This window comes from Micrasema longulum, unplaced genomic scaffold (assembly GCF_059751315.1).
Source record: "Micrasema longulum isolate JH-2025_06_02 unplaced genomic scaffold, ASM5975131v1 h1tg001794l, whole genome shotgun sequence".
Taxonomy (NCBI): Eukaryota; Metazoa; Arthropoda; class Insecta; order Trichoptera; family Brachycentridae; genus Micrasema; species Micrasema longulum.
Window position 1 is genome coordinate 112,674 of NW_028278968.1, and position 13,949 is coordinate 126,622.

Consider the following 13,949-nt stretch of genomic DNA (forward strand, 5'->3'; position numbering starts at 1 on the left):
CCTATAAGTACCTTTCATAGTAATTGAATTCAATTCACATATATTATGTTTGAAGACCGAATCGATTAATTAACTTTAATCAATGTTTTTAAGCAGGTCACCTCACTATGAAGCTAAAACCGACAAATGTCAAATGTGACCTATTAAATTGGCCCTACTGTAGTTTTATTATATTTTGTTGCAATTATATTAAATTTTAATACTTTAACTACAATATCCCAACTAGAAACCTCGGACAAAACTTACTCTTTCATACCGATAACCATAGAACTAACAATGGTTTTCATTTCCCTATGCCCAGAATTCTTAAGTCTGCCAACAAACATACCAGTCTTTATTTCTTCGAAAACAAGTTGTCTTCTTTCAAACGATCACTGAATCAAATTCAACTATAAACACCTCTCTCCCGCTTCCACTCCCACCGAGTCTACTATATACTATTGTGTCTTTCCTTTATAATAATTTTCTATCTGTAAATATGTCCTTAAAAGTGCCCATTGAGCGTATATATAAATAAATAAATAAGTATCATTATATCGTATACTTGCCAGATTTATAGGTTAAATAAAAAAACGTATTCATAATTTACAAAAATGTTTTAATTTGCTTAATGTAATTAATCAATTTTTGCAATAAAATTTTACAAGCAATACCGTGATTTTCTTTACACACAATATGCAAAGAATTATTTAAATAGCTTATATAAAATTATTACAATTTTAACAACATAATTTTACAATAATAAAATGCATATTTAGTTAAATTCCACTTTTATTTATAATTTTCACCAGTGACCGAGTTTCACTGTGACCAACATTGTCAGACTGGTGGGAGACTAAACACATTGTTCTTATGTAGTATACAAGTGAAAAACATGGGAATAAATTAAACGAATTAAGTTTTGTTTGTATGTATGTAATAAAAACAAATGTAAAAAAATACATGTACAGAAAAACTTCAATTATCCGGATTAATGAGTGCCAAACGTTATCCAGATACGCAGAAATCTCGATAATTTGATTAACCATTGAATGAGGGCAATTTTTTAAAATAAAATGTAAAATTTGCTCTAAGATTGCTTTTGAAATAATACAGTGAATTGGAATCACATTGAAAACTTACTTCAAAATGTCCAGCAAAGTTAATTGCTTTCACAAAGAAACTCGTTTACGAGCAGCGAGGTCCTTATTTCGAGGATTTATTTCCTGATATCGATCCGGATAATTGGCAATCCGGATGACTGTAGTTTGGATAGACAGAGTTCTACTGTATGAACATGTTTTTATTGATTCTCGATAAATGCAACTTTATCGAGAAATGGAAATACAATATAGCGATGGTTTTCTTTACATACATGCGAGCAAACAAACCTAGATTTTCCTGCAATTGTATGTAGTTCGCTTCAGTGAGAGCGCAAAGTGGTCTAGCATACACCAGGGGTGCTATTCTGAACCGCTCTCGCAGCACGAGAAAACAGTTTTTCTCGTGTATTTTACCTACAAAATACACGAGATAATAAGGCCGCAAGAGGGTTTGGAATACCACCCCAGGGAGTCTGTGTCAGTGTAGAATTTAAAAATTTGCCGCCGGGATCGAACTTTGTTTATGATACTATGTGTCTAAGTAACTAATTGGTGCTTCTGCCGGATATACCGAAAATACATCACACAAATTATTGAAATTGCATGTAGAAAATCCACGCTTTGTGAACTCGGTAAGTACCGGCTTGGCACCTCATTACAATTGATAACTTCTTTGATATTTTAATGACATGCATTTAGAGTTTTTAAGATGTTTTATCGATTTTTAAATGTTCTATGTAGTGTCATCATTCCATGTCCGCCCCCTAGTGGGAGCATTTGGTGTCCACGAAGATCCTTCAAGCGCCGGGACTAGAAGGGTCACAGGCTGCCACTAGTATAACAGAAAAATTCGCCAACCAGACTACTGCTTCAGTTCCTGGTTCAAGGTTGTGAATTAGGGCCCAAAATGGCGCGATGCTAGCAACGGCAAGACCCTGTGATCTGTTGTAAGACGAATACAGGGGCCGTGCACCTGGCTTTGGCCTCTCCCCCCGCGGCGTTCGCCTGGGAGAGGGGTACTAGCGTTGTTGAGAGAGAGGTCGCGGTTAGGGGCGGCTGCACAGACGCCACCGTCCTTAGCGAAGGTCGATCGCCCGAACCCTGCTTCAGCTCAGAGGCCTGCAGCGCAGAACCTCGTTGCTTAGTCCGCAGGATTACCCCATGTAGAGCCTGGCTTACACAGCGGTCTGCCAGTAGAAGGAACCTTTGGCCCGGCTCTAGAAGTGGTTAGCCACGAATGCAGGGCGGAGTGCTAGACGATCTTCGGAGCTTGGAGTGGAGCAAGGCAAAGGTGACAATTTGACTTTTTAAAAAATAAAACGCAGAGTGGAAGAACTGAACTGAACCTCCCAAGTCAGGTTTGCGTCCTGTAGTTCTAACTCTTCTAGAACTACCCGAATAACAGTCAGCAGGCACATCCAGGACGTCTAGGACCTAATGCCTACAAAGTAGGCAAGCGTGGTTAAGGCTCTCAGGAGGCATCCACAGTACATGGCCTAGCCAACCGTATCGCTTCCGCTTGGTGACAGTTGTCACCGGAGTTTGTTCGGTCCGTTCTCTTATTACTTCATTCCTTAAAGTCAAACCACGGCACACCCAAGATTCTTCTGAGACATCTATTCTCGACACAATTTTGCTGTTTTGGGCACTATTGAGGTGCTACGATTCGCATCTGTGGAGGAGAATAGGTGTTATACAGGTGTTATATAGGCGGCATTTGGTTTTCACTGAGTAAATATCCAATCTCCAGACAGCCTTTATACTGTTGAATGTGGTGCCTGATACTCCTAGCCACACTCCCGTTTTTTTTAAAGCTGCCATTTTCTGTAACATATACTAATTAATTTTAAGGTTATAATAACACCTGTAGATGGAAGGAGCTGTGCCTTCCGAAACTAGTAGTGCTTTGAAATAAACTCAAGAAATCTAAAAATAATGTGTTTTATTAATTAAATTTTGTTCTAGTACTCCAAAAATATTTTTGATTGATTGAATCGTAAGTAATATACAGAATACTTTTTAGGCTCTTCTGCAAAAAAACAGAATTATACGCAGTATTGCAGAATCTGATGAGTAAAAAAGTCAACAAATGGAAGAGTTCAGGAAATATGAATGTTTAAACATAGGCAGGATGGTGAATGTTGCAGTGTGTAAAATGGCCACTTAAGCCAGTCATTGACAGGTCATAAGCACTGTAAATGCCTAGACATCCATGTTTCCTTCTCAAAAATGTTTTCCCTCTCTATTGCGACCTGTCTACAAACATTAAGACATACCATTATTGTTGATCAAACTAACTGGTATAAGAAATATAAAATTGAAAAACTGTTTTCAGGCGTTGCCTAGTCTAGTATGTAGGTGAAATAATTCAGCCAGATGAATCTCACCAACATCAATAAAGGTTTCAGCTCTTTTACTTTAAAATCAACAAATAGAAAAGTTGAGGAAATGTAAATGTTCAAACATAGGCAGAATGGTGAATGTTACACAGTGTGTAAAGTGGCCACTAAAATGCCTAGACATCCATATTCCCTTCTCAAAAATATTTTTCCTCTCCGTTGCAACGAATTAAGAATTTTGGTATGATCAAAACCAAACATTTTCGTGGGTCGGATTAAACGTCCCACAGGGCGTATCCGAGGAATGCCCACATGCGATTTGAATATTTATTTTCTCGTTTTTTTTTTTTTAAATAAATATTTGCATTCTTATGATTTACCCAAATATTTCATTTTGAGGGCCATTTTCAACGAGTTGTAAATAACTCACTGTTAGAAAATGGAATCAAGTTGGAGTAGAGTGGGATTCGAACCACGGACCTTTGGCCCGTGAGTCCAAGACACTAGCCACGGGACCACAACCCGATCGCACTTATCTCTTAACTTGCACTTTGAACTAATAAACGGGATTGATAAGCATCTGCTTGAATAATCTTGAAAACTGTCTGCAAACGTTTGAGCCTGAAAATATTTCAAACAAAAATACATGAGCTTTTTTTTTAAAATAATTTAATAAAAAATATATTATTTACAAAAACATGAAAAGCCAAGTTCTTTGATTTTCATGACCTTTCAGACACTTTTTTTGGGTTGTTGTGTCGTGTATTAATAGATCTTTATACCGAATAGAGAAGATGGGATGCATAAACATCATGGCATTGAACATACATAAATTCATATAACACAAACCTGCCGACTGCGGTACGGTACAAATTTCTCCAACAACAACAATTAAACTACATCAGTCCAGATGATGGACACTGTAACACTGTCCGAAACGTCGGCAAAAATAAATACATCACACAACAACCCGGAAGACAACAAGTATGAAAAAGGAAGTTTAAAATGTCACAGTTTTCAATTTAAAAGTTACTAAACAACTTGAAATCGTAAAGGGAGTTTTATCAGGTCTAACCTAACCCTCAGAGTAATAATGCGCTACCACTATAGAGCCGCCCGTATTTTTGTAGTCAGGATTCGTCCTGCGTACTGCCAGTATTTTTGGTAATACACGAGTACTGAGAATTGTTTATAACTCGTCGGTGCGAAGTAGACTCGAGAGTGGCTCGATGATTTGGGGACCGTGTGAGTTGAAGTACTCTCTTATGGTGAAGAGGGTTCAGAAGAAATTTTTTCCGTTTCTCTACATGAGGGAGTGTGGATATTATCCAAGGCTTTGTCCGACGGAGTTCCTCCACGGTATGCTCGGTTACAGCAGCTTGATGACCAGAAGGAATGTGTATTTAACTACGCATTTCTTTCGATTGTTGCGCGGTATTTGTGACAACCCTGAATTTATGCGGAGCATTAGCTTTTATGTTCCGGATAATTTACCTTAGACAGCGTCAGCATAGACTTTCACATTCCAATATGTAGGACCAACCTACCGATGGTCGTGCCTGTTGGAAGGACCATCTCTATGTTAAACAATATTACTTTGGTCACCTACATTTCTCACGTCTCTGAAGGAGTTTTTCGTTACAAGACTCATTTACTTTTTTAACATAATATTATTCACAAGATATTATTTATACCTACGTGTTCTTTTTATACATACCTAATTTTAGTGACATTTTATTATTATTATTTCTATATGCATGAATTGAGATACCTAAGATTATACAATTACAAAGTTAGCTATAGTTTACAGCGAAACAGTGGGCCATAGGTAGAATCGCAAGCGCAGCGAAGAAACCGCCCATTGCACTTCTGTTGTCAAACCAATCACCAAACCAAAAATTTGTAATGCTTTTGTTCTACGCGATAGAGCAAAATGGCGTCTCTACAGCCGTAGCACTTTACAACTCTGAGAACCTAACCTAGCCTAACGACTTCTTATTCAAATTCTTCTTCTCCTACTCGGAGGAGTTGGCTGGTCTTCGGGCTTCAAGGACCCTCGCAATGGACGCTTTGTTCCTCGTTTATTGGATCCCGGTTCTTCTGATGATTTCGACGAGTCTTCGGACTTCTCGGAACCTGCAGATAAAACGATTAACTCTGTAAATCAAAGACAGATCACACAACAGTGCAGCAAACCGCGTTCAACGAATCAAGATTTTAACGTTAGATACTTTACAATTTAGTGAAATAAAAAGGTTTTTTTTATATTAAGGGATAGATTCAAGCTCTAAAATCACCACCATTGTCAGTTTTTTGATAGTTTTTTTTTTTAATTAAAAAATAAATATTTGCTTTCCTATGATTTACTCAAATATTTCATTTTTAGAGTTGTAAATAACTCACTATTAGAAAATGGTAATCAAGTGATCCGTGAGTCTGAGACACTAGGCACAGGACCACAACCCGACTCAACTAAAATGAATTATTCAAATAAAATATGAGTAGTTTTCGCGGAACAAATTCAACGAGGGCTTTTTTGCAAAAAATATTTAACAGTTATATATATAATAGCATGGTTGCTCGGATTACAAAGGGGGTAATTATTCCTATTTTTAAATAGAGCAATCTCTTAATCTGTCTTCATTGGAAAAACGTAGAACTGAGATGGACCTTATATGCATTTTCAAAATACTTAATGCTCTAAGTGATGTCCCATCTCTGTTGCAATTAATTTATTTTCATGTTCCCAACTGTGTCGCCAGAAGTAAAAATTTGGGATTAATCAAATATTCTAAGAGCAACTTTTGTTTTTATGTCCCAATGCCCAGAATATGTAGATTAATCAATTCGTCACACAACATACAAGTAAATTTAGTAAATGGGGTCTAGAATTTCAACCGTCCATGCGCTCAGTAGCTGCAAGACTTGTTGTTATCTAACTTCCAACTTTATAAATTCGATTTTTATTTCGTTTTTAAAATATCACTTAAACTCTAAACTTCATTGTCAAATAAAAAATTTCAAAATAAAAATGTAAATAGGGACTAGATTTCTTATTGTCCATGCGCTCTGTAGCTGCAAGACGTTCTGTTATCTAGCTCATATATATCATAATTGGAGACGAGGAACTAGAATCCCAACCGTCCATGCGCTCTGTAGCTACAGGACGTGTTGGGATATTTATTTATTGTACAGCGCCCTTGAGGTGATTTTCCCAAAAATGGCGCTATATAAATTATCCATACATTATTATTATTAACTTGGAATCCTTTTGGATAAATCTTCTGGCTTTTCGTAGATCTCTTCGCTACTAAAACAGTGTAGGATAAAGATGGATTGGCAAAGTTTAGCTCAAATATGTTTATCGTGTTTATGAATATATTATATACCATTATTTTACTGCCCTTGTTTATCTTTGCTACAATTTTATGTTATTTTTATTCAGTTTCTTGTACATACGTTTCTTCATATAACAGTTGTAATTGGCTTACGTCGTATACATGATAAATAAATTAAATAAAGAAATATTTATTATACATTGTTTATGCCAATTTACAGCAAACTTTATAAATATTTTTGTAACATGATAATATGGTAGATAATAAAATTACGATTTTTACAAACTAGCACAACGAGCGGGTACGCACGTTGTCTACACTAAAGACTATCCCTTAATTTATTTTTTTCTGAAGACGTATTGGGTGTTTACATAAATTAAAAAATGAATACTTAAAGTTAAAAAAATGGTAAAAGTTTTAAATCATTCGAAAGATTATTTTCAGCTGTACAAGATTTTGTGTTTACTTTTACATTACACAAATTATTTTATTTGATTACAAACCTTCAAAATGGAATGTCAAGTAGACGAAAGTGAGCATTTTAGACACCTCTTTCTGTTTGCGCTCAATCGAGGAATAAAGCAGCCTGCGATATTTGAGCAATGTACGGTGAAGATTTTATGATTTTTTACTCATTTGTTGGTTTTGACATAAGTCGTGTGTTTTTTTTCATTTTTAATTACAACAGATTAAACAATAACGTGCAAACCTGGCAAAAACCAAAATTTAAAAAAAGTAAGATTTTAATTGAAACTTATTTAGAATACAATTTTTTACAATAATTTTAACATTGCCAGTTAAAAATACGGCTTAATTTCTAAGACATGACTTTTAAATTATCGGCTTTGTTGCTAACACGGCAACCTCTACTTGAGTATTGCAAAGTTGGTAATGTATAAAATGAAATTTATTATTTCACCACTGTTTCTTGACATAATCATGCTTATGTCATCACTGCTTACGTATAAAATATTTACTGATTATAATAAAAAAAATAAGTTTTAAAAATAAATTGAAGTTAAGTATTGTATCAGTTTTTTGTGATTTCCTCAAAATAAAGAAAGATGGCATTTGCCGGATTTGCAAGTAGTACCATCATGTGTTCTCCTCCATTATTATACAGTTTTAAAGGCTTTATTCCCTTGATTGAACGCGAACAGGAAGAGGTGTCAAAAATGCTCACTTTCGTCTACTTGACATTGTAATCAAATAAAATAATACATGTTCCGTAAAAGCAAACACAAGATCATCTAGAGCTAAAAATTTTCTTTCAAATGGCCTATATATAACCTTCACCATTTTTTTTAACTTTCGGTGATCATTCTTAAATTTGAAAATAAAACGGATAAAACTTACGTTGTTGTTGGTGTATGCAGATAATTGGTACAATTCCATATTAAATTTGTTTAGGTATCCAAAATAAAACACTTTTATTTGATTTGATTTTACTTTTTTTTTTTTTTAATATATGTGACGCGTTTTCTCATGTAAGGACATTATCAAACCCATATAAGTGTTTTATTTTGATACCTCATCAAATTTAAAAAACTCATGTTGTTACCTTTTTCTTTAACCTGTCAAACGCAACTAACTTTCTGGATATATGTACCTTGTCAATAGAGAAATGATGGTGAGGAAATATTAACCTGCAATGCTGGCTCTGTGAGACTTAGTTGCTTTGGACTCCTTAATGGGAGTTTTACTACTGCTGCTGCCCGACGAAGGGGCGCCCTTTACAGATCCTCCTTCCTTACTGCTGGCGTTGGAATCCTTAGAATCGCGCCGGGGATCCGGTTTAACTGCAAAAAGATATTTCACTGTAATTTTGAAAATGCTAAAATGTTGTGTGTATCATTTATTTCATTCTAAGGAACAGTTACAACTTTATTTAATTATTAATGTGTTTTGGTGTGTGAATATGCCGGTTTATATGAACAAATATATTTTTGGAAGTGTAATGTACGAGTGTAATGTAATGTTTAAGGAATGAAGACACCATTTTTTTTTTCAAAAACAAAATTATTTTTCAACATAGTCCCCTTTTATATACTAGGGCTATACACTTTTCCCAACGCCCCTGCCATTTTTTCAACACCTTCAAAAGAAAAGGTATTGTTGAGCTCTGCAAAATACGCATCTGTTTCAACGATGACCTTCTGGTTTGAGCTAAATGTTTATCCTGAGAGCCATTTCTTCATGTTAGGGAATAAGAAAAAAATTACAGGAAGCCAGGTGAGTAGGGGGGGTGCAGCAATAATTCATTCAGTTTGGCGGCGACAATTCAATATTTAATAAAAAAACAAATATAATGGTGAATTTGTTTAAATTTTCTTGGATTGATAGAATAATGTACAGCTGCGGTGGTTAGTGTGTGGTCCAGTAATGAGGAACTTCAGCCCTACGGGAAATTGGATACAAAAAATGTTTTCTTACGCGGGGTAAAAATTAAAGCATTAAATTGTACAGCAAAGTTTCTTGAAAATGAACATAAAAAATAATAATAAATATTTCGATAAAAACGCACTACTTTAAATGACGTCACTGGTTCATGTGAATCAACCTATAATCTAAGAGCTATGGAAGATTTCCGGTCTACTTGTCGCTTCGGGACCAATGGGAATAACTGAATGAGAATAAGCGGAAATGAACCTCTGACGTTACACGCGGAGTTATTTCAGAAATACAAAACTTTGAAAAATCGTAGCGCCGATAATACGATATATAAAAATTAAAAAAAAAAAAATTTTACTTAGTTTAACAGTCTATTAACAAATATATTTTTTTTTAAAAACCACTGAACTTCCTCATTGTGTCGTAGGTGATTTTCCATGAATCCTTGTGAACAAATATACCGGTTCTTCCCAAAATTGTTTTTTTTTCTGTGCAAAATTTTTCATTCCACCTTAGTGTTTTGATGAAATGTTAGTTTCAAGCGTGTATAGTTAAGAAATATTCATGGTTAATATGTCGCCATATTAAACCTGCGGGCTCACGCCATCCTGGGAGGGCGTCGGTGATGATTTTTTTACTTTATTCGGCGCAACTAAGGGGCGCTGGATTGACGCGGGAAGACTGGGAATATGCGAAAATGCTGGCTGGCGATAGGGTCTCCCGGAGGCAACTGGTGATGTCCATTTGCTCCACTTAGGAGCTGATGTGGAAAAGAAGAAGAATATGTAGTCTAATGATCGTATTCTTCCAGTGCCCTTTATTGAAATTTTAAATAAAATGTATACCCACATACTGGTCATGCCTTTGTATGATTTTTTTGTGACTATGCAATAGTGTATATTGTATTTGTAAATTATGTATACCTATTGTAAAAGGCGAAGAAAAAATTCTAATAAGTAAAATACATTTTTTTTTTTCAATAATTAAATTTAAGTTGATATTAAGACTTTTTTATTATTTTGACCAACGAACGCTTTTGCCTAAGTAGGCATCTTCAAGACTGGTGCTCGGCAAGCGCTCGTTGGTCAAAATAATAAAAAAGTAAAACTAAACCAAGAAGTTTCATTAATAACTTTATTTATAATTTTATCAAAATCATTAACTATGGAGTTTTATCAAGAAATATCAACAAAAAACCTCAATATGATATTAAGACATTCATATATTATGTGTGTATTATTTTAAGACCATATAAAAAATAATAACAATAATGTAATGTGTTATTTTTCCTAATTAAAAACGTGTCAACGCTACTGGCTGTCAGTTCATTTAAAAGAACTATCGGATTAACGGACAGGAAGGTCTCGAGGCTGATATTCTCCAACAAAGAGCTGGAATAATGATGATATTATTAGATAAGGAGTGATATTACCAGTTTCTTTGTCTATAGGTTTACTAGGAGTAGAGGCCTCTACGATGGGTGTCTGCGGCCGTGTGGTGGACGATTCACTCTCTTTTCGTTCCTTGGCTGGTCTGTCGGCGTGCTCTTTCTTAGTAACTATAAATAAATACATATAATACTTTATCACACCTTTATACTTGTTTTTATTTAATTATGTATTATAGATAATGCAAGAGCATAACATTGATTTGAGCACCCGGGCTGATATCCTAAACGATATCGCGGAGGCAGAGAACACATTACTAGCAGGTATTTTATGTACTAATTACGCGCTAGCAATGCTTTCTCTACCCCCGCGTGTGCATTCAGGATCGCACTGCTGGACACTCAAATATCGACGGTAACGAGGTAACTGATGAATCAGCTAGGCTGAGAGCTGAGACATCTTCAGTTTTAAACGTTATGTTGCCGTTGATAATAATAACCTATCCATAATATCACGAGGTAATTACTACAACTAGGTATCTTCAAAATCAGTATTTCTATATTACCCACATAAAACTTTTTTTTATACTACTCCATGAATGTTACAAATATAAAATTATTTTTAAGTCATACATTCAAATCATAAAATTATTTTAATTAATCACATTACCTATTTCTAGCATTCATAGAGGACGACACAAATGTGTGGGTAATTCAAAAATGCTGTTTTCAAAGTTACCTAACTGTAGTAATTACCCAAAAATATATAATGCATCTCTAATTAATTTCCTTTGTGATACAATAATATATGTAATTGATTTGATCATTAAAATAAATTAATGTATCAAATAAAATAGTCCAACTGTGATTCGAACATGCCTTGTCATGTAATGAAGTAATCAATTTTAATTGATTTGTCTCAATTCAATGATTTTCAATAAATAAGTATAGTATTCAACTATTTTAGCTTAATATTAAAAAATATATATAATTGAAGATTTTATTACTTTATTTATTTATTATTTATTAAGGAAATCATATAGTCTTTTTTTATAAATACAAGGTACAAAAGAACAATTTAAATAAGTAAGACCAATTACAGATTTCACATTAATTTATTATTAATGCAAGGGGAGAGGAGAATTTTTTTTTTTTTTTTTTTAAAAGATAAAAATATAAAAATAAAATAAAAAGTACATAAAGGGGAGAAGACATTGTACGGCTCCAACTCTACTTTCCTCCCCTCTCTCTCTAATAATTAATTAGATGGTAGTAGATGTACATATGAATAAGTAAAAATTAAGAGTTGAAATTAAAAGTTAAAAATTAAAAGTTAAAATCAACAGTTAAAATTTAAGCAGGAAATAAATTTAAAATGTCTTTTACAGATCTGATAAAAATATGGTATTTACAGTGTAATATGTCGATGTCACTAAAACTGTCATTATAGGTAATCTGTATTCTTCAAAAAGTGCTATTTTTCGTATAATTAGTCATTGAGTTAGGAATGTCGATGAGTACAGATTGAGGAGTTCTACGTTATATTTGTCGAAAACAAAAGTCATACCTTTTGGTGTGTTTTCTTTAGAAACCGCTCCTCTAGATGTGGATCTCGGAGTTGTGCTTTGTATACGAGGACTTTGCGGCCTTTCTGTTGGGACACAAATGAAAATAAGAATCAGGAAATGAAGTTACTTAAAAGACTGCCTCACCATGGTAAATCAAAGGCACTGAAGCTAAGTTCTTTAAAAGACAGAAGAGACTTGATAGAGACATACAAGATCATAAATTGTCACTTCAATTGCCTCCTGAACAAGATTTTGGGGTATGTAAATAAGCACTTTTTTATTTTGAATCAATTCCTAAACAACGTAGGTAAGATAGGTGTTATTCTTATTCTTTAAAATGGGGGTGGAGTTGTATAAGCTCCTGACGTCATTGTGACCTGTGTAGATCTGTAACGGATCAACGTAAATTAGTTCTCGCCCTCCAAATCTTAAAAAGACTGGGTACTATGCGGAAGGAAAAAGTTCTCATTTTGCTAAATATCCCCCTCCAAGCCCAGATCCAGAAAGTATGGGGCTATTAGGAAGGGGGCAAGCTCTCTAACATCTTCACGTTTAACCAGTGGTCCCCCGAGGATGCGGCTTCTTCTTAATAAAAAGCATCACATTCACATAGAATATGCATGGATGTTTCCTCATCTGCACATTCAAAGAATAAAAGTAATACAGGTGTTATGCATTATTATATAGTGACTGATACTTGTGAAATTTTTGTCTTTGAGAGAATGTGCAGAATGGTTGGTAAATTAAATTTTATATCAACAAATTACAACAGGGACGGATAACATCTTAGAGAAGGGTAAGTTTAGGCATTTACAGGGCTTATGACCTGTCATTGGCTGGTTTAAGTGGCCACTTTACACACTATATAACATTCACCAGTTTTCTTTGAATATTTTATAATATAAATAATGACACGAGTAATTGAATACATAAGTGGATGAAGGTGTTATGTGACAAAATCAAAAAGCAGAAATATCTGCAGTTAAAATTCTGGATACCAAGCGCTGGTACTCCAAACCCAAATATAGCGCGGAAAAGCGCATTTTTACGTATTAAGTACGCGTTTAGCATGCTGTAAATGAGTTTGGAATACCAGCCCAGTACAATTATTAATAAAATAACACTTTCATTCACTCTTAAAATCGGTTTTCAGCTACTTTTTGATGGTGTAGTTGGCTTTATCTGAAAGGGCTGTACATAAAATCTTCATTTGCATTTAAAAATATACATTTTAAAAAATTAACTACAAAACGCCTTCATCCGCTCGTGTCTTCTACGTAAACAATGCTAGCCCAAATGTTTAGTTTTCCATACCTTCAACTTCTTCTGGTACTTGAGTAGCCTGTAGAGCCTTTGTCTTGGCCTTAATAAGGCTCCCAAACTCGGCCTCGGGTAGTGTGAAATCTCTCACATCATTTGGGAATGGGACTCCTTCGATCTCGTCACACATCTTCATATCATACAGAGTTTCCAAGTGTTTCCATATCACAGAAGTGGAAATCTCCCGGCCCATAAGACCGGAGAATTTTTCCACTATTTCCAACATATGAAAGTGCTTATTGATGCCTAGAATTGAAAAATTGATCAAATTAATGTTGCAGCCGAAAACTAACTTTTAGGTTTTAGCGCTACAGAATAGCACTAATAAAAGTTTTTTTCATAAAAACAGGTTTCAGATCTTTAACTTCACAAAAATCAACAGATGCAATCTAGAAATATTTTGAAAACTATCATTTCAATTAGAGGAAAGTGAGGTGTTTAAAATTAAGTGACACAGTGTCCATCACAGTCGACTTCGTGGTGTGGTGGTCAGGGCGTTTGCCTACCATGCAGAGGTCTCGGAT

General features: G+C 34.6%; 1 protein-coding gene across 4 annotated transcripts in view; it reads right to left on the reverse strand.

Moving 5' to 3' along the window:
* Window positions 1-577: 577 nt before the first annotated feature.
* The window catches only part of MrgBP (MRG/MORF4L binding protein), a 29,285-nt gene continuing 15,913 nt past the window's right edge, over window positions 578-13,949 (reverse strand). For 2 of the 4 annotated variants that reach the window (XM_088237872.1, XM_088237870.1), the window contains 6 exons: window positions 13,420-13,671; window positions 12,105-12,188; window positions 10,583-10,708; window positions 8,406-8,558; window positions 5,401-5,557; window positions 3,760-4,042 (listed from right to left, as the gene is read on the reverse strand). In XM_088237872.1, the coding sequence (XP_088093998.1) occupies window positions 5,421-5,557; window positions 8,406-8,558; window positions 10,583-10,708; window positions 12,105-12,188; window positions 13,420-13,671 (752 nt within the window). In that variant the 3' untranslated portion in view covers window positions 3,760-4,042; window positions 5,401-5,420. Of the gene's footprint in view, window positions 2,755-3,759; window positions 4,043-5,273; window positions 5,558-8,405; window positions 8,559-10,582; window positions 10,709-12,104; window positions 12,189-13,419; window positions 13,672-13,949 lie in introns of those variants that run through there. The other 2 variants (XM_088237869.1, XM_088237871.1) reach the window with 2 other exon arrangements.